We start from the raw sequence: 19,686 nt of genomic DNA on the forward strand, positions 1-19,686 counted from the left end.
ACACACAGCCCCCCCCCCTCCCTCTGTGTTATTGTATCTTGCTGTGTGTGGCTAATGGGTAGATAATAGGATGTAATTTCTTGTGAAATTAGCAGTAATGGAGATGAGAAATAGCACACCTGCGACCATCTAAATCCTCAAAAAACATATTGTTCAAAATAACAAGTCCCCCTGTCTCCCTTACTTATCTTTCTGTGTCAAGCTGTTGCCACTAACAGCAACACTCAGGAGGCCTGCGATTTAGGTTCTCAGTGTGTCATCTTGTTGACTCCATGTATTCTCTATGATCTCTGGTCATTATAAATAACCTCCCTTACCCTCCACTGGGCCAGATCAGGGAAGGCTGCTGTCAGACCCAATGCTAGGAGATAGAGACTTGTTGTTGACTGCCCAAACAGCAGAGAACCACTTAGGCTGATCTTAGCAGGGAGGAAGTCAGTTAACAGGCTGGATGTTCAGACACGGAGGATTTATGATCATAATCTTCACACTCTTGTAACTCATCTGTACGTTTGATCAATATCACTGTGCTGTAGCGTTTCATGTTTTTACCAGTATATAGAAACGGCATTGGGGGTGGTTTTGGTCTGGTCTGGTCAACTTCCTGCCTGCCTGTGTGTCCAGAGGAGCTTTCCCATGTCCCCCTGGTTCACCTGGCTGACACAGGCCATTCCCCTGCTACTGCCCTGGCTGGTCAGGGTTGGGGTAGCGATGGCTCAGGCAACTGTGTGTTCACGGTGGGACCATTCGGTCGGTCTGGATGACCTTGGTCTATCCCAGGAAGGTGATGTGGTGATCGGGGCTGTCTTCCCTATACATAACCTCCCCCCTGCTCCAGACCTGAGCTTCAGCCAACACCCTAACCTGCAGTCCTGTGTCAAGTAAGTTCCTTTGGTTATTTCTGTTCTCTTTTTTTTAATCGCACTTTGACCTTTTCTTGTGACTTTCTTTTCAAAGGATGTGAAATTCTATCTTTGTTTATTCTTTTGATGAGTCCTTTTTTATTTATTTTATTTTGTAACAGCATTTCTTTTTAGCAGGGGTACTTTTCCTTCATTTGAATATAACCTTTATTTAACTAGGCAAGTCAGTTAAGAACAAATTCTTATTTTCAATGACGGCCTGGGAACAGTGGGTTAACTGCCTGTTCAGGGGCAGAACGACAGATTTGTACCTTGTCAGCTCGGGGGTTTGAACTTGCAACCTTCCGGTTACTAGTCCAACGCTCTAACCACTAGGCTACCCTAGTAGAACACTTTTTTTTCTTTCGTGTAATGATTTGATCTGAATGTTGTTCTCTTCAGAAGGTGTTTTGTCCTTCCACTGCGTCCCGTTTCACGGTACTGAAATGGAAAAAGTTCCTTTTGCTTTTGTTTTTACACAGAATCGTAATCACGTCAAAAATGAAATGTTCATCATTTTTGCAATCAATTTAAAATCTGATGTTAACAAATTGTCTGCAAAAACAATTAACATTTAATAATGATCTTTGTTTTTTTGTCTAACTTATTTGCTTAAAGTGCCATTGTTTTCTCCTCAGATGTTTAGCACAGTTCTCTCTCTATCTGAGTATAATGAGAGAAGGCATATTTCTTGAAAATGCAAAACACTTAAATAATCTTGATGTTATAGAGTGTGGTATTTTTCCGTTGTCAACTTGATTCTCAGTTTAGACGGATAAGATTGATGTTCAACATTAAATCAGTTTTTCTTAGTGCTGTTTATTAAGGTTGAATGTTGTTTCTCCTCATGATCAATCACATTAATCTGATTACAAGGTTACACCATGCTCATTTACACATGTTGAATTTTGCTCTGTCATCTCTCTCTCTCCCTCTCTCTCTCTCTCTCTCTCTCTCTCTCTCTCTCTCTCTCTCTCTCTCTCTCTCCCTCTCTCTCCCTCTCTCTCCCCCTCCCTCTCTCTCCCTCTCTCTCTCTCTCTCTCTCTCTCTCTCTCCTCTCTCTCTCTCTCTCTCTCTCCCTCTCTCTCCCTCTCTCTCCCCCTCCCTCTCTCTCTCTCTCTCTCTCTCTCCTCTCTCTCTCTCTCTCTCTCTCTCTCTCTCCCTCTCTCTCCCCCTCTCTCCCTCTCTCTCTCTCTCTCTCTCTCTCTCTCTCTCTCTTTCGCCCTGTCTTTCTATCTCTCATGTTTACCTTCTCATCTCACATCCCTGTTCTCAGTTTCCAGGAGGAACCGTTGAGATGGGTGCACGCACTGGTGTTTGCAGTGGATGAGATTAACCGTAACCCCTTCCTGCTGCCGGGAGTCCGGCTGGGCTACCGTGTCCTGGACAGCTGTGGTCAGCACCCCTGGAGCTTGCGAGGGGCACTGGCCTTGGTGTCAGGGGGGAGCCTTAGATGTGAATCTACAGAGCTTTCTAACCTCAAATGTGATTTGAACCTAAAATGAATATCTATTGAAAAGGATTTGCCATTAATATTGTGAAGATCCTACACTAAATGAATAGCAAATAGCTCATGTATGCTATCATGTCGTTCTGATTATAGAATCATGTTAAAATGTTATGTGTATCCTGTCCAGCATGGCCATCAAGCGACTCCCACGTTCCTCTGGTCATTGGTGATGCATCGTCCACTCAGGCCATCATCCTGGCCAGGACCCTGGGGCCCCTCTCTGTGCCTGTGGTCAGTCTCTCTCTCTCTCTCTCTCTCTCTCTCTCTCTCTCTCTACACAACCAGGACATACTGTGGCTAGAAACATTACCATATTGCTTAATTCATCATATTTCAGATTGTCTAGTATTTACTGAGACATTTTAAGAGGGTATTTAATACTTCATTGATGTTATTGTGTTGAAATGCCCTCAGTCTCTCTCTACAACCAGGAAATACATACCTAGAAAGATTGCCATTATGCTTTAATGAATTATAATTCAGCTGGTCTAGTATTTAGTGAGAAATGATTGATTTAATGGTGTTGTCCTCAGATCAGTTACCAGGCCAGCTGTGGCTGTCTAAGTGACAGACATGAGTTCCCTAACTTCTTCAGGACCATCCCCAGTGATGTCTACCAAGCCCTCACCATGGCCCGGCTCACCAGGCTCTTGGGATGGACCTGGGTCGGGGCTATCGCTGCAGACAACGACTACGGTCGTCAGGCCATACAGGTCTATCTTTAACTTTTCATTTTGTTGTTGGTTGCTGCTCTTCTTTATTGAAGACACTTGTCTGTTGATTTATTTATTATTATTTAGTTAATTATATGTTTCTTTATAGTAACTTTGACTTTTGACTTTATTAATTCTTGGTCAAATTGTAGAATTTACATACTAAAAAATTGCAAGAAATTTGATGGTATTTCTAATACTGCATCCCGCTCTATTTTATTTGTAACTTCTACATCAGTATTTTGATTATTTGTCTCGCTCCCTGTGCTTCATATTTGATCCCCAGGTGTTTGAGGCGGCGGTTCGGGGGACGGGGGTCTGCCTGGCGTTCTTTGAGACCCTCAACCGGGCGAACCTGGTGAGGGATGTGGAACGAGCAGCAGACACGGTCCAGGCCTCGACAGCACGGGTCATCCTGGTCTTCCTCTGGTACACTGACATAGGGGCGTTACTCCTGGAGCTGGGGAGGAGAAACGTGACGGACAGGCAGTTTCTGGCCAGTGAGGCATGGAGCACCAGCGGACAACTGCTACGGAACCCCGCCCTCTTTAACGTCTCTCGGGGTGTATTGGGTGTGGCTATCCGTAGTGCACCTATGCCTGGCTTTGAAGCCCACCTTCGAAGTCTCCACCCCTCTCGTCGCCCCGGAGACGTCCTGTTGAAGGAACTCTGGGAAACGGAGTTTGGGTGTAGCCCTGGAGCAGCACATGGACACGACACGTCTCTGCTCCCCTCTCCCCTTCCTCCAACCCCCTCGGAGTCACTACCACATCCCCCTCCTCCCACCTCCAGTTCCTCCCGTATACGCCTGGCCTCCTGCAGTGGGGCAGAGACTCTGGAGATGGTGCAGAGCCCTTTCACAGACACCTCTCAGCTGAGAGTAACCTATAATGTGTATCTGGCTGTGTATGCTGCAGCCCACGCCCTCCACAGCCTGCTGTCCTGCCCCCAGAAAGACAGCCCTTCCTGGGGTAACAGCTTCACCTGCTCCCCTCCTCACAAGATCAGCCCAGCAGAGGTACACACACATCTATTGCATGTTCAGTAGAATTGCTTATGCAAATGCTAATTAATATAATTAAATATTCATGTCAACTTAATAGTTGCTATGGGGATATGTTTCGAGCAAGGTTGGGGAGTAATGGATTAAATGTAATTTGATACACATGTCCGTTACCAGCAAAAATATTGTAATCAGATTACAGGTACTTTTGATAAACTAGACAATTACCTTGAAGATTACTTTTAAATTCATAAATGATGTTGGCTGAAAAAAACTTCTCTGGTTTCTCAATAACGTTCAATCCAGCATGGAAAAACAAGTCGTAAATTTAAATGAAGTCACTTATTACTGATATTTACGTAGTGCATTGATGTGAATCACACTGCTGCTCTCTCATTTAGCTGTTTGCGCTTTACGGATTGTGGTTGTTGTGGATGGCTGATCACAAATCCAAATGTGTATTTGAACCTGACAATGGTTGAATTCAAGTAGTTTAAGATGCCTGATCAATCATCATTTGAAACCAGTGGGACATCCTGTGAAAAATGCACTCTTGCAACAGCTACATCTTGCGGATCACAGCCTATGGATTAAAAGTGGGGGCTTTATTCCTCAATCTAAGGAGAAAGTAAATCAGATTACGTTACAGAGTTTGGGTAATCCACAAGTTACATTACTGATTACAATTTTTGGACATGTAACTGTAACAGATTACATTTAGAAAGTAACCTACCCTACCCTGGTGTTTAGTTATTACATCATATTAACAGTGTCATCCAGAAGGCGAGGTCAGTACAGGTGCATCAAAGCTGGGACCGAAAGACTGAAAAACAGCTTCTATCTCAAGGCCATCAGACTGTTAAACAGCCACCACTAACATTGAGTGGCTGCTGCCAACACACTGACTCAACTCCAGCCACTTTAATAATGGGAATTGATGGGAAATGATGTAAAATATATCACTAGCCACTTTAAACAATGCTACCTAATATAATGTTACTTACCCTACATTATTCATCTCATATGCATACGTATATACTGTACTCTATATCATCTACTGCATCCTTATGTAATACATGTATCACTAGCCACTTTAACTATGCCACTTTGTTTACATACTCATCTCATATGTATATACTGTACTCGATACCATCTACTGTATCTTGCCTATGCTGCTCTGTACCATCACTCATTCATATATCTTTATGTTCATATTCTTTATCCCCTTACACTGTGTATAAGACAGTAGTTTTGGAATTGTTAGTTAGATTACTTGTTGGTTATTACTGCATTGTCGGAACTAGAAGCACAAGCATTTCGCTACACTCGCATTAACATCTGCTAACCATGTGTATGTGACCATTAACATCTGACCATTAACAACCATGTGTATGTGACCATTAACATCTGCTAACCATGTGACCATTAACATCTGCTAACCATGTGACCATTAACATCTGCTAACCATGTGACCATTAACATCTGCTAACCATGTGTACGTGACCATTAACATCTGCTAACCATGTGTATGTGACCATTAACATCTGCTAACCATGTGACCATTAACATCTGCTAACCATGTGTATGTGACCATTAACATCTGCTAACCATGTGACCATTAACATCTGCTAACCATGTGACCATTAACATCTGCTAACCATGTGTATGTGACAAATAACATTTGATTTGATTTGATTTGTCTCTCCTCTCCTCCAAGCTGTTGCAGCACCTGAACCAGGTTAACTTCACCACTCCACTTGGGGAGCCGTTTTACTTCCGGGGCGCGGATGTCCCTGCTGTCTACGACCTTGTGAACTGGCAGGCCACGCCCCAGGGGTTGCTCAAACTTGTCACGATTGGCCGAGTAGAAGGGTCCAATATCCTCATCGACCAATCAGCCATCCAGTGGAACGCAGGATCTAATATGGTAAGAAAGACCATTTTTAAAACACGAACTGAAAGGTTTTGTTCAATTGAAATTCATTTCGTGGCGTGTACAGGTGCCTGTGTCAGTGTGCAGTGACAGCTGTTCCCCAGGCACTCGTGTAGCCAGGAGGAAAGGGGAGCCTGTCTGCTGCTTCGACTGCATCTCCTGTGCTGAGGGAGAGGTCAGCAACACCACAGGTCAGTGAACTGTGATGTTGGGGTAGAATATCATTTTAAACAATGAAAGGGCGTTCTTAATTAGCCGTTATTGACCTGATCTCTCTCGAATAAAATATTCTACTTTAATTAAGACTTAATTAGACTGAATAAGTAATTTATGCTTTTCAATTGTCATTGTAACTTGTTCAATCTCCCAGGCTCTCTACAATGTGACCGTTGTCCTCTGGAGTTCTGGTCCAACGGCAATCGGACGGCCTGCATCCCTCGTCAGCTCGAGTTCCTCTCCTTCAACGACACCATGGGCGTCACTCTGACCACTGTTGCCGTGTGCGGCGCTGTGGCAACAGCGGCTGTGTTTATGCTCTTTGTGTACCACCGCCACACCCCTCTGGTAAGAGCTTTGATACAGTGTTACATCGGGTACGGGATAAAATGGAGAACTCTTCTATGGTATCATGTGTGTCTAACCATTCTTCTCAATCCAGGTGCGGGCCAACAACTCAGAGCTGAGTTTCCTGCTTCTCCTGTCACTCAAGCTCTGCTTCCTGTGTTCGTTGGTGTTCATTGGGCGTCCCTCGGTGTGGGCGTGTCAGATCCGCCAGGCGGCGTTTGGGGTCATCTTTGTGCTCTGTCTCTCCTGCCTCCTTGTCAAGACCATCGTGGTTCTGGCTGCGTTCCGCTCAGCCAGGCCCGGTGCTGGGCAGCTGATGAGGTGGTTTGGACCCGTTCAGCAGAGAGGGAGTGTCTTCCTCTTTACCAGTGTTCAGGTGAGCGCTTTAACATTAAAATAACTTCAAGTCACCTAACTGAATGAATCAGTATTTTACTGTATAAGATGAGTAAAGATGAGTTTGTAAACGCAGGTGATCATCTGCGCCGTGTGGTTGTCGATAAGTCCTCCCCTGCCTTACCGTGACCTAGGCCTCAAGGGGTCTAAGGTCATCCTGGAATGTGAGATGGGCTCTGTGGCCGGCTTCTCTCTGGTGCTGGGCTACATAGGCTTGCTGGCCTCTCTCTGTCTCCTCTTAGCCTTCCTGGCCAGGAAACTCCCTGACAACTTCAACGAGGCCAAGTTTATCACCTTCAGCATGCTGATCTTCTGTGCTGTATGGATCTCCTTCGTCCCTGCCTACGTCAGCTCTCCTGGGATGTATGCAGATGCGGTGGAGATATTCGCCATCTTAGCATCCAGCTTTGGGCTGCTGTTCTGTCTGTTTGCTCCAAAGTGTTTCATCATCCTCCTGAGACCAGAGAGAAACACCAAGAAACACATGATGTCCAAATAGAAACCACCCAGAAACACATGATGTCCAATTAGAAACCACCCAGAAACACATGATGTCCAAATAGAAACCACCCAGAAACACATGATGTCCAATTAGAAACCACCAAGAAACACATGATGTCCAATTAGAAACCACCAAGAAACACATGATGTCCAATTAGAAACCACCAAGAAACAAACCAATTAGAAACCAAGAAACACATGATGTCCAATTAGAAACCACCAAGAAACACATGATGTCCAATTAGAAACCACCAAGAAACACATGATGTCCAATTAGAAACCACCAAGAAACACATGATGTCCAATTAGAAACCACCAAGAAACACATGATGTCCAATTAGAAACCACCAAGAAACACATGATGTCCAATTAGAAACCACCAAGAAACACATGATGTCCAATTAGAAAACCAAGAAACACATGATGTCCAATTAAAACCACCAAGAAACACATGATGTCCAATTAGAAACCACCAAGAAACACATGATGTCCAATTAGAAACCACCAAGAAACACATGATGTCCAATTAGAAACCACCAAGAAACACATGATGTCCAATTAGAAACCACCAAGGAACACATGATGTCCAATTAGAAACCACCAAGAAACACATTATATAATTAAACAATCAGGACCGAGAGGGTGTGGTATATGGCCAATATTCCACGGTTAAGGGCTGTTCTTATGCACAACACAACGTGGAGTGCCTGGACACAACCATTAGCCTTTGTATATTAGCCATATGACACAAACACCCGAGGTGCCTTATTGCTATTATAATTACCAATGTAATTAGAGCAGTAAAAATACATTTTTGTCATACCCGTGGTATACGGTCTGATATACCACGGCTTTCGGCCAATCAGCATTCAGGGCTCGAACCAAGCAGTTTATAATATAGTAAAGTCTTCAATGTGTTTAGTTAAATCACATGTATATGGTTAAACAGAACAAATAAAGACATTGTATAAAACCCACAAACTTTTCAGACAAAACCTAAACAAGTTGATGGACACAAACTTTCACAAACCATCATCTTTAATTCCATTTCTCACCTGAAAGCCAGTTCTGAAAACACACACCAAGCCAAACTTTCACAAACCATCATCGATAGACTTTAATGAATTCCATTTCTCACCTGAAAGCCAGTTCTGAAAACACACACCAAGCCATTTAAATTACGTACGTTAATAAAAATGTTAATTCCTTTCACATTTTATGAAGTGTGTAATTCTCTTCCCGTATGAGACTGTTTTTAATGACATAAATCTTTGCTAAGGTTCAATAAAAACACATTCAAGCAGCTCCTTTGAAGTCAGAATGTTTTATTTAATAAAAAATGTTGACTTTGATGAATAATTAATTCATGGATGAATGAATATGGAAGCAGAACCCTTTAGAGGGAGCAGGAATGTTATGCTGTTTCATTCTTTAATTAATTGATTGATTAAAAAAAAAGTGTATGCAGAAATCCACTCATCAGGGATCCACTCATCAGGGATCCACTCATCAGGGATAATGAAGATTAAAGCCACACACGTATACAGATGAAATCAAAAGCCTACTTAACAGCCCAAATAACTTAATCATGTATTAATCTGATGAATATTTAATCACAGAACATAATTATAATCAATAGTAGATCACTACACACTGACAAAATAAAAAATGAAATATCTTTCTAGTCATCAAACTCAAAACATAAAAGGTTCTTCTTTCCTTTTCTGACAGAAGTGGAAACTATCTTGGCGTGAAAGAAATAGAATGTTGGAGAAGGAAAAAGAGCTACTTAAAACAATTTGAGACCCTCATACTCTGTTACTATACTTGTCTATTATCCTTTATTTATGTTGAAAGAGTGACAAGAAAATACCTAGCAGGTATAATACTTCCACCTAGTGGTCATATTTCAGATCAGTGGAGAGAGGAACTTTTATTTTTATTTTAACCTTTATTTAACTTGGCAAGTCAGTTAAGAACAAATTCTTATTTACAATGACAGTGTGTTAACTGCCTTGTTCAGGGGCAGAAGGATCTTTACCTTGTCAGCTAAAGGAGACAAGGAGAGGATTCCACTGTAGACTATTACTATCACTAGTTACCTTGCAGATGGTCTCCAGCGCGTACAGAGCAGACTCTCCAGGCTGGATGATGACGAGGACAGGCTGGTCGTTAGGAAGACACACCCGGGACGGGGTCAGGTGGTCAGGCACCCAGATATCACTGTCTGTCATGTGACTGTCTGAGTTGACCTGAGGAAGACTCTTCCCCTCATGACTCTTCTGGAGAGATAGAAAGACATGGTTTAGAACTAGCTTGTTTGCTTTATTTTAATTTGATTTAACCTTTATTTAAGAACTAATTATTATTTTACAATGACGACCTAGGAACAGTGGGTTAACTGCCTTGTTCAGGGGCAGAACGACAGATTTGCACCTTGTCAGCTAAAGGAGACAAGGAGAGGATTCCACTGTAGACTATTGGTATGGTATTACATAAGCCATTGTGAGAATCTCAATTTAATTTCCTTGATTACTTGTGTCCTCTCTCCTCACTCTCCTTCTCAAATCCATTGGATGAGAGGGTCAGATGCCCCGGCCCAATGACCTTCTCATCCAATGGGTTTTGAAAAGAAGGCGAGGAGAGAGGACTCGAAGAATAAAGGAATTGAAAGGAAATTCTCCCTATGTATTAGTTGTGGCCCGGACCATCAGAGCCTTCTTGGTGTTCCTCTCTGGCCTCAGCAGATTGATGTAACACTTTAGGCCGAACAGCGCCACCAGGAGGCCAAAGCTGGAAGCTAAGATGGCAAATATTTCCACAGCGCCTGCGTACTTCCCAGGAGAGCTGACGTAGGTTACATGGGTGCCTGGGAGACAGCTCTCACTGCACACTGGTGGGGGGCGGGCTACATGGGTGCCTGGGAGACAGCTCTCACTGCACACTGGTGGGGGGCTACATGGGTGCCTGGGAGACAGCTCTCACTGCACACTGGTGGGGGGGGGGCTACATGGGTGCCTGGGAGGCGGCTCTCACTGCACACTGATTGGGGGCGGGCTACATGGGTGCCTGGGAGACCGCTCTCACTGCACACTGATTGGGGGCGGGCTACATGGGTGCCTGGGAGACCGCTCTCACTGCACACTGATTGGGGGCGGGAGGGGCTATAAGGGCGACGGTGAGAGGGAATAGCAAACTTTTATATGCCCATATTTGCTCTCCAATGTTTTACACTTTAGCTTTTGCAGTAGTGAAATATGTTATTTCACTTTTCAAATGACCTTTTGTGACTCAAAGTTACAGAATATTGTATTCTCGTCCCGTGTAAACTCTGTTCCTGCGAGGGCTGATTAGTCGACCACAGCCTGAACGCTCCCAGCTGACCAGATGAGGGGGATGGAGGGATGGAAGGAAGGAGGGAGAGATGGGGAGATGTAGGGAAGGAGGTAAGAAAGGGAGTGGATATTGAGAAAGATAGTATATAGTCAGGGGACCTTGACAAAGAAAACAATAAACATAAGGAAACCGTTAGCAAAGTTTCCGTCTCTACCTGTGTGTGTACAGTGCCTTGCAAAAGTATACATCCCCCTTGGCGTTTTTCCTATTTTGTTGCATTACAACCTGTAATTTAAATATATATTTATTTGGATTTCATGTAATGGACATACACAAAATAAAGGTAAAAATAAACTCTGAAAGGTCCCAGAGTCTGCAAAACCACTAAGCAAGGGGTACCACCAAGCAAGTGGCACTATGAAGACCAAGGAGCTCTCCAAACAGGTCAGGGGCAAAGTTGTGGAGAAGTACAGATCAGGGTTGGGTTTGAAATAAAATATCCCAAACTCTGAACATCCCACGGAGCACCATTAAATCCATTATTAAAAAAATGGAAAGAATATGATACCACAACAAACCTGCCAAGAGAGAGCCGCCCACCAAAACTCACGGACCAGGCAAGGAGGGCATTAATTAAAACCTCTCTAGGGTATGTGGGACGCGCCCCACCTGGCCATCATCCAGTGAGATTGCAGAGCGCCAAATTCAAATACGTAAATACTCATTATAGAAATTCAGAAAAGATACAACCTATTTTACATTGGTTTAAAGATGAACTTCTTGTGAATCCAACCACGGTGTCAGATTTCAAAAATGCTTTATGGCGAAAGCATACCTTACGATTATTTGAGAACATCGCCCAGCAGACAATTCATTACAAACAGTAACCAGCCAAGTAGAAGAGTTACACAAGTCAGAAATAGAGATAAAATGAATCACTTACCTTTGATGATCTTCAAATTTTTTCCGTTGATCTAGGCTATATATGGACCGATTTAATCGGAAAAAAGACCCAATAGTGATTATGGGACATCTAGGAGTGCCAACAAAGAAGATGGTCAAAGGTAATGAATGTTTTCTATTTTATTGTGCGGTTTGTGTAACGCCGAAATGCTAATTATTTTGTTTACGTCCCCTGCGGGTCTTTTGTGTTGTAGTGTATTGTTACATGCTATCAGATAATAGCTTCTCATGCTTTCGCCGAAAAGCATTTTAAAAATCTGACTCGTTGCCTGGATTCACAACGAGTGTAGCTTTAATTCAATACCCTGCATGTGTATTTTAATGAACGTTTGAGTTTTAACTAATACTATTAGCATTTAGCGTAGCGCATTTGCATTTCCAGAGCTCTAGTTGGGACGCAAGCGTCCCGAATAGAGGCAAGAGGTTAAGGAAAACGCTCTGTCTGGCGCAAACCCAACACCTCTCATTACTCCGAGAAAACCATCCCCACAGTGAAGCATGGTGGTGGCAGCATCATGCTGTTGAAATGTTTTTCATCGGCAGGAACTGGGAAATTGGTCAGAATCGAAGGAATGATGGAGGGAGCTACAGTAAATACAGGGAAATTCTTGAGGGAAACCTGTTTCAGTCTTCCAGAGATTTGAGACTGGGACGGAGGTTCAACTTCCAGCAGGACAATGACCCGAAGCATACTGCTAAAGCAACACTCGAGTGGTTTAAACATTTAAATGTCTTGGAATTGTCACATCTGCTCCTGCTACGCGCTCTGGTATTCATCCGGTCTCTTCTTGACCTGCAGGTACTTCCTCTGTACACTCTCTCTCTCCCTCTCCCTCTCTGTGTGATTGTGTGGTTGGAGACAGTTGTGCTGGAGTCAGAGCAGATCCCTACCAGCTGCAACTCGTTCCATAATCAAGACCTCTACAAATTCTCAGTCCTGACACTTCCACTCTGCCAGATCGTAATCTCTGCTCAGTCAGTTCATGATTCTAACCATTTATGATTACTCAAGATCCTGTTACTCTGCTGTGCCTGTTTCCCTGCCTGACAATGTTTATCCTCTCATTGCAGTTACCGCTCTGTCTCTGGCTCCTGTCTCCTGTTCCACATCTCACCATCCAACTATCTTGATCTGGATTTTACTCACCACTACTACCTTGGATTCCCCTCAGGACCTGTTCACCCTGTTCTACTCAGCCAACTCCAACCTCAGTCTCCACATCTCACCCCCACTACCTTGGATTCCCCTCAGGACCTGTTTACCCTGTTCTACTCAGCCAACTCCAACCTCAGTCTCCACATCTCACCCCCACTACCTTGGATTCCCCTCAGGACCTGTTCACCCTGTTCTACTCAGCCAACTCCAACCTCAGTCTCCACATCTCACCCCCACTACCTTGGATTCCCCTCAGGACCTGTTTATCCTGTTCTACTCAGCCAACTCCAACCTCAGTCTCCACATCTCACCACCACTACCTTGGATTCCCCTCAGGACCTGTTTATCCTGTTCTACTCAGCCAACTCCAACCTCAGTCTCCACATCTCACCACCACTACCTTGGATTCCCCTCAGGACCTGTTTATCCTGTTCTACTCAGCCAACTCCAACCTCAGTCTCCACATCTCACCACCACTACCTTGGATTCCCCTCAGGACCTGTTTATCCTGTTCTACTCAGCCAACTCCAACCTCAGTCTCCACATCTCACCACCACTACCTTGGATTCTCCTCAGGACCTGTTTATCCTGTTCTACTCAGCCAACTCCAACCTCAGTCTCCACATCTCACCACCACTACATTGGATTCCCCTCAGGACCTGTTCACCCTGTTCTACTCAGCCAACTCCAACCTCAGTCTCCACATCTCACCCCCACTACCTTGGATTCCCCTCAGGACCTGTTTATCCTGTTCTACTCAGCCAACTCCAACCTCAGTCTCCACATCTCACCACCACTACCTTGGATTCCCCTCAGGACCTGTTCACCCTGTTCTACTCAGCCAACTCCAACCTCAGTCTCCACATCTCACCCCCACTACCTTGGATTCCCCTCAGGACCTGTTTATCCTGTTCTACTCAGCCAACTCCAACCTCAGTCTCCACATCTCACCCCCACTACCTTGGATTCCCCTCAGGACCTGTTTACCCTGTTCTACTCAGCCAACTCCAACCTCAGTCTCCACATCTCACCACCACTACCTTGGATTCCCCTCAGGACCTGTTTACCCTGTTCTACTCAGCCAACTCCAACCTCAGTCTCCACATCTCACCACCACTACCTTGGATTCCCCTCAGGACCTGTTTATCCTGTTCTACTCAGCCAACTCCAACCTCAGTCTCCACATCTCACCACCACTACCTTGGATTCCCCTCAGGACCTGTTTACCCTGTTCTACTCAGCCAACTCCAACCTCAGTCTCCACATCTCACCACCACTACCTTGGATTCCCCTCAGGACCTGTTTATCCTGTTCTACTCAGCCAACTCCAACCTCAGTCTCCACATTTACATTTACATTTACATTTAAGTCATTTAGCAGACGCTCTTATCCAGAGCGACTTCCACATCTCACCACCACTACCTTGGATTCCCCTCAGGACCTGTTTATCCTGTTCTACTCAGCCAACTCCAACCTCAGTCTCCACATCTCACCACCACTACCTTGGATTCCCCTCAGGACCTGTTTATCCTGTTCTACTCAGCCAACTCCAACCTCAGTCTCCACATCTCACCACCACTACCTTGGATTCCCCTCAGGACCTGTTTATCCTGTTCTACTCAGCCAACTCCAACCTCAGTCTCCACATCTGGTTTTTCTGCAACTCATCCAAGCTTCCCCGGATCTGCACTCCATATCTCCCTGTGTAACAATAAATATTTTGGTTATTTCATCCCTGTTTCCTCATATGAGTCTGCTCTTGCGTCCCCCTGTGTCACTCCGCATAACATGAATGGCCTTGTCAAAGCCTAGACCTCAATCCAATTGAGAATCTGTGGAATGACTTAAAGATTGCTGTAGACCAGCGGAACCCATCCAACTTGAAGGAGCTGGAGCACTGCAAAAGGTGGCTCTACAAAGTATTGACTTTGGGGGGGATGAATAGTTATGCACCTTCAAGTTTTCTGTTTTTTTTTTGTCTTATTTCTTGTTTGTTTCACAATAAAACATATTTTGCATCATCAAAGTGGTAGGCATATTGTGTAAATCAAATGATACAAACCCCCCCAAAAATACATTTTAATTCCAGGTTGTAAGACAACAAAACAAAAATGCCAAGGGGGGGTGAATACTTTCGCACGCCACTATATATATATGTGTGTGTGTGTGTGTGTGTGTGTGTGTGTGTGAATATATCCCACCACTGAAAGGTCCTCTCTGCAGTAGGTCATGAAGGGCCATGCATGGGAGCAGGTAGACGTCGTTGGACAACCACCCCACTCTAACGATGTATTTCACCACTTCATTCCGTCCACCAGAGGGAGCAAGTAGGCCTCGTTGGAGAACCACCATCACCAGAGCAGAGGACTGCTTGATCTCAACCCACAATCCTATGCAGCTCTGTGGAGTGGTTGTGAATGGGCCTTTAAATATATATATATCTAGACCCTTATGGCTGTCCTTCGTCTCTACCTCTCTCAGTTCAATTCAATTCAAAGGGCTTTATTGGCATGGGAAACATTGCCAAAGCAAGATGAATATATAAGAAACAAAAGTGAAATAAAATAAGAAAATGAACAGTAAACATTACACTCACAAAAGTTTCAAAGGAATGGAGACATTTCAAATGTCATACTATGTATTTATATAGTGTTTTAACCATATGTAACTAGTTAAAGTACAAAAGGGAAAATGAATAAACATAAATATGGGTTGTATTTACAACAGTGTTTGTTCTTCAACAGGTCACATATCTTGCTGCTATGATGGCACACAGTATTTGGTATTTCACTTACTAGATATGGGAGTTTATCAATATGTGATTTGTTTTCAAATTATATGTTGATCTGTGTAATCTGAGGGAAATATGTGTCTCTAACATGGTCATACATTTCGCAGGAGGTTAGGAAGTGCAGCTCAGTTTCCACCTCATTTAGTGGGCAGTGTCCACATAGCCTGTCTTCTCTTTAAAGCCAGGTCTGCTTACGACGGCCTTTCTCAATAGCAAGGCTATGCTCACTGAGTCTGTACATAGTCAAAGCTTTCCTTAATTTTGTGTCAGTCACAGTGGTCAGGTATTCTGCCTCTGTGTACTCTCTGTTTAGGGCAAATAGTATTCTAGTTTGCTCAGCTTTTTTGTTAATTCTTTCCATAGTCTATCGGTAAATAGCACACCCATTTTTACCTACCTCATCCCCATACTGTTTTTATTGATTTACTTTTCTACTCTTTTGCACACCAATATCTCTACCTGTACATGTCCATCTGATCATTTATCACTCCAGTGTTAATCTGCTAAATTGTAATTATTCTCCTACCTCCTCATGCCTTTTGCACACAATGTATATAGACTCTCTTTTTTTTCTACTGTGTTATTGACTTGTTAATTGTTTACTCCATGTGTAACTCTGTGTTGTCTGTTCACACTGCTATGCTTTATTTTGGCCAGGTCGCAGTTGCAAATGAGAACTTGTTCTCAACTAGCCTACCTGGTTAAATAAAGAAAAAATATATATTTTTGTTTTCTCATGATTTGGTTGGGTCTAATTGTGTTGCTGTTCTGGGGCCTTTCTCTCTTTCTCTCTCCTCTCTCTATCTCTCTCTCTCTCGCTCTACCTCTGTTTTATAGTGGTCTCTGTGAAACTGTAGGTTAACGTAAATGTTTGACATGTGGCAGGGGTGGCGAGGGGTGGTATGGGAGGGATGGCAAGGGGTCAGAGGTTGCAAGTTGGTGATGAGACACGAGAGTGTCAGAGACATAAATATTGATGACCTCCAAACTATTTCACCCTGTGTCCTGTAGGTGTCAGTCACAGTTGTTTTTCTCCCTCTCCCTCTTTCTGTCCCTCTCCCTCTCACTGTCCCTCTTACTGTCCGTCTCCCTCTCCCTCTTTCTGTCCCTCTTACTGTACCTCTTCCTCTCCCTCTTTCTGTCACTGTCCCTCTTTCTGTCCCTCTTACTGTACCTCTTCCTCTCCCTCTCACTGTCCGTCTTCCTCTCCCTCTCACTGTCCGTCTTCCTCTCTCTCTCACTGTCCGTCTGCCTCTCCCTCTCACTGTCCGTCTTCCTCTCCCTCTCACTGTACCTGTCCCTGTTCATCTTCCTCTCCCTCTTACTGTCCCTCTTACTGTACCTCTCACTGTACCTGTCCCTCTTCCTCTCCCTCTTTCTGTCCCTCTTACTGTACCTCTTCCTCTCTCTCTCACTGTCCGTCTGCCTCTCCCTCTCACTGTCCGTCTTCCTCTCCCTCTCACTGTACCTGTCCCTGTTCATCTTCCTCTCCCTCTTACTGTACCTCTCACTGTACCTGTCCCTCTTCCTCTCCCTCTTTCTGTCCCTCTTACTGTACCTCTCCCTCTCACTGTCCGTCTTCCTCTCCCTCTCACTGTCCGTCTTCCTCTCCCTCTCACTGTACCTGTCCCTCTTCATCTTCCTCTCCCTCTTACTGTCCCTCTTACTGTACCTCTCACTGTACCTGTCCCTCTTCATCTTCCTCTCCCTCTTACTGTACCTCTCACTGTACCTGTCCCTCTTCATCTTCCTCTCCCTCTTACTGTACCTCTTCCTCTCCCTCTCACTGTCCGTCTTCCTCTCCCTCTCACTGTACCTGTCCCTCTTCATCTTCCTCTCCCTCTTACTGTCCCTCTTCCTCTCCCTGTCCCTCTCCTTGTCCCTCTTCCTGTCCCTGTCCTCTCCCTCTATCTCTTCCTGTCCCTGTCCTCTCCCTCTCCCTCTATCTCTTCCTCTCCCTGTCCCTCTCCTTGTCCCTCTTCCTGTCCCTGTCCTCTCCCTCTATCTCTTCCTCTCCCTGTCCCTCTATCTCTTCCTCTCCCTGTCCCTCTCATTGTCCCTCTTCCCCTTCCTGTCCCTGTCCTCTCCCTCTATCTCTTCCTCTCCCTGTCCCTCTCCCTCTTCCTCTCCCTGTCCCTCTCCCTCTCCCTCTTCCTGTCCCTGTCCCTCTCCCTCTATCTCTTCCTCTCCCTGTCCCTCTCCCTCTTCCTGTCCCTGTCCCTGTCCCTCTTCCTGTCCCTGTCCTCTCCCTCTCCCTCCCCATCCATATCTGCACCTGCAGGGAACATATCTGGGCACAAAGCCTCACACATCTCAATTGAGCTTCTCTGTGGACACACACACACACAGAAAACACACACACACACACACACACACAGAAACACACACACACACACAGAAACACACACACACACACACACACAGAAACAAACACACACACACAGAAACACACACACACACAGAAACACACACGCGTGTGTGTTTTTTTCCCCACTGATTATCTCTCTGATATCTAGTGGAAGCAATGCTGCTGAATGCCCTTTCCCCTGACAGCGCTCAGTCTGTCTACTCTGTCTGCCTTTCACAACACGGACTCTCTGCAACTCTCCCTCTCTATCTCACTACAGAGAGATTACTTTCATTTCATTGTACAATGTACATTTACGGAATGTGGAAATAGTAAAAACTGCAGAGTGTTAAATCATATGAATGTGAATCGGTATCTTCTCACCTCTTATCTGTTTAGTGGTCTCCATGCAGTCTGATATTACACGACTTGGTACTTTCCTGCAGTTCAGCATTTTGTGTCATGACAATGAGGGCTTCTATTGGAGTGTGATAGTCATCAAGCACTGCTCTTTGGTTCTGTGTGTGTCCCACGGATTGGCCTCGCCTGCTGTCAATCATCTGATTTAACCAGTGATGCAGATGTGATTACCTTCATAAGGCGGGTCGTCTACCTATCTGACACACAGCACAGGGAGCCCTCCTCTCTAACATAAACTATATATAGTGTCACTCTCTTACCCACTCTCAGTCTACATGCCAGCCAGGTAAGTTGTCCTTGGCTTCATCCACATTGCGGTAACAGTCTTTTGGGATATCCCAATTTGCATCATCTGTTCCATCTCCCATCGGCATGGAGCAACAGTGGACACTGCGGCGGGCACCTCCACAGACACCTGGCAGGATATGTATCTTCTGGGTCCTGACACTGTGTCAGGCAGCCAACAGAACACATCTGTGGGTTCTGCTCAGCCTCCTGGTGCTCTACCCCACCTCTCTGGCTACTGCTGAGGGTTCCGGATCCAGGGTTGGGGCTGGTCTGGGGCTAGGGTGTGTGAGTCTGGGTGACAGTGAGCTGCCTGAGCTGCAGTCTGAGGGGGACGTAGTGATAGGTGGTCTGTTCCCTCTCCACTACCTGGCCCTAGAGCCAGAGCACAGCTACAGGACAAAGCCCCAACATACACAGTGCAACGGGTGAGTGAAGAAAGGGTTCTGCTTGGAATAGTGGAGGATTGTTACGACGGGATGGTCTTTTCTCCTGTTGAGAACGTTTTTTTATCTAGCCGAGAGCACAGTATTAATATATTTTCAAACAGTCTTCCTGCTGTTCTTAACCTTTCTCACTCTGTCTCCCTCTCTGCCTCTCTCTCTGCCTCCCTCTCTCTCTCTCCCTTTCTGCCTCGCTCTCTTGCCTCACTCTCTGCCCCTCTCTCTTTCTCCCTCTCATTCTACCTCTCCGTCTCTCTCTCTCTGTATCTCTCTGTATCTCTCTCTCTCTCTGTATCTCTCTGCCTCCCTCTCTGTCACCCTCTCCCTGTCTGTCTCTTTCTCTGTCTCTCTCTGTATCTCTCTCTCTCTCTCTCTCTCTCTCTCTCTGTATCTCTCTGTCACCCTCTCCCGGTCTGTCTCTCT

General features: G+C 45.0%; 1 protein-coding gene across 1 annotated transcript; it reads left to right on the forward strand.

Annotated features, from left to right (window-relative positions):
- The first annotated feature begins 350 nt into the window (after positions 1 to 350).
- On the forward strand, positions 351 to 7,676 carry LOC115124982 (extracellular calcium-sensing receptor-like). Its single transcript, XM_029654487.2, has 10 exons — positions 351 to 881; positions 2,179 to 2,387; positions 2,540 to 2,643; positions 2,946 to 3,125; positions 3,412 to 4,143; positions 5,846 to 6,055; positions 6,129 to 6,252; positions 6,432 to 6,625; positions 6,720 to 7,001; positions 7,098 to 7,676. The coding sequence occupies exons 1-10, from the start codon at positions 637 to 639 to the stop codon at positions 7,518 to 7,520; spliced, it is 2,703 nt and encodes a 900-aa protein (XP_029510347.2). The 5' UTR covers positions 351 to 636; the 3' UTR covers positions 7,521 to 7,676.
- The last annotated feature ends 12,010 nt before the right edge of the window (positions 7,677 to 19,686 follow it).

The sequence above is a fragment of the Oncorhynchus nerka genome, linkage group LG14, assembly GCF_034236695.1.
Source record: "Oncorhynchus nerka isolate Pitt River linkage group LG14, Oner_Uvic_2.0, whole genome shotgun sequence".
Classification (NCBI taxonomy): Eukaryota; Metazoa; Chordata; class Actinopteri; order Salmoniformes; family Salmonidae; genus Oncorhynchus; species Oncorhynchus nerka.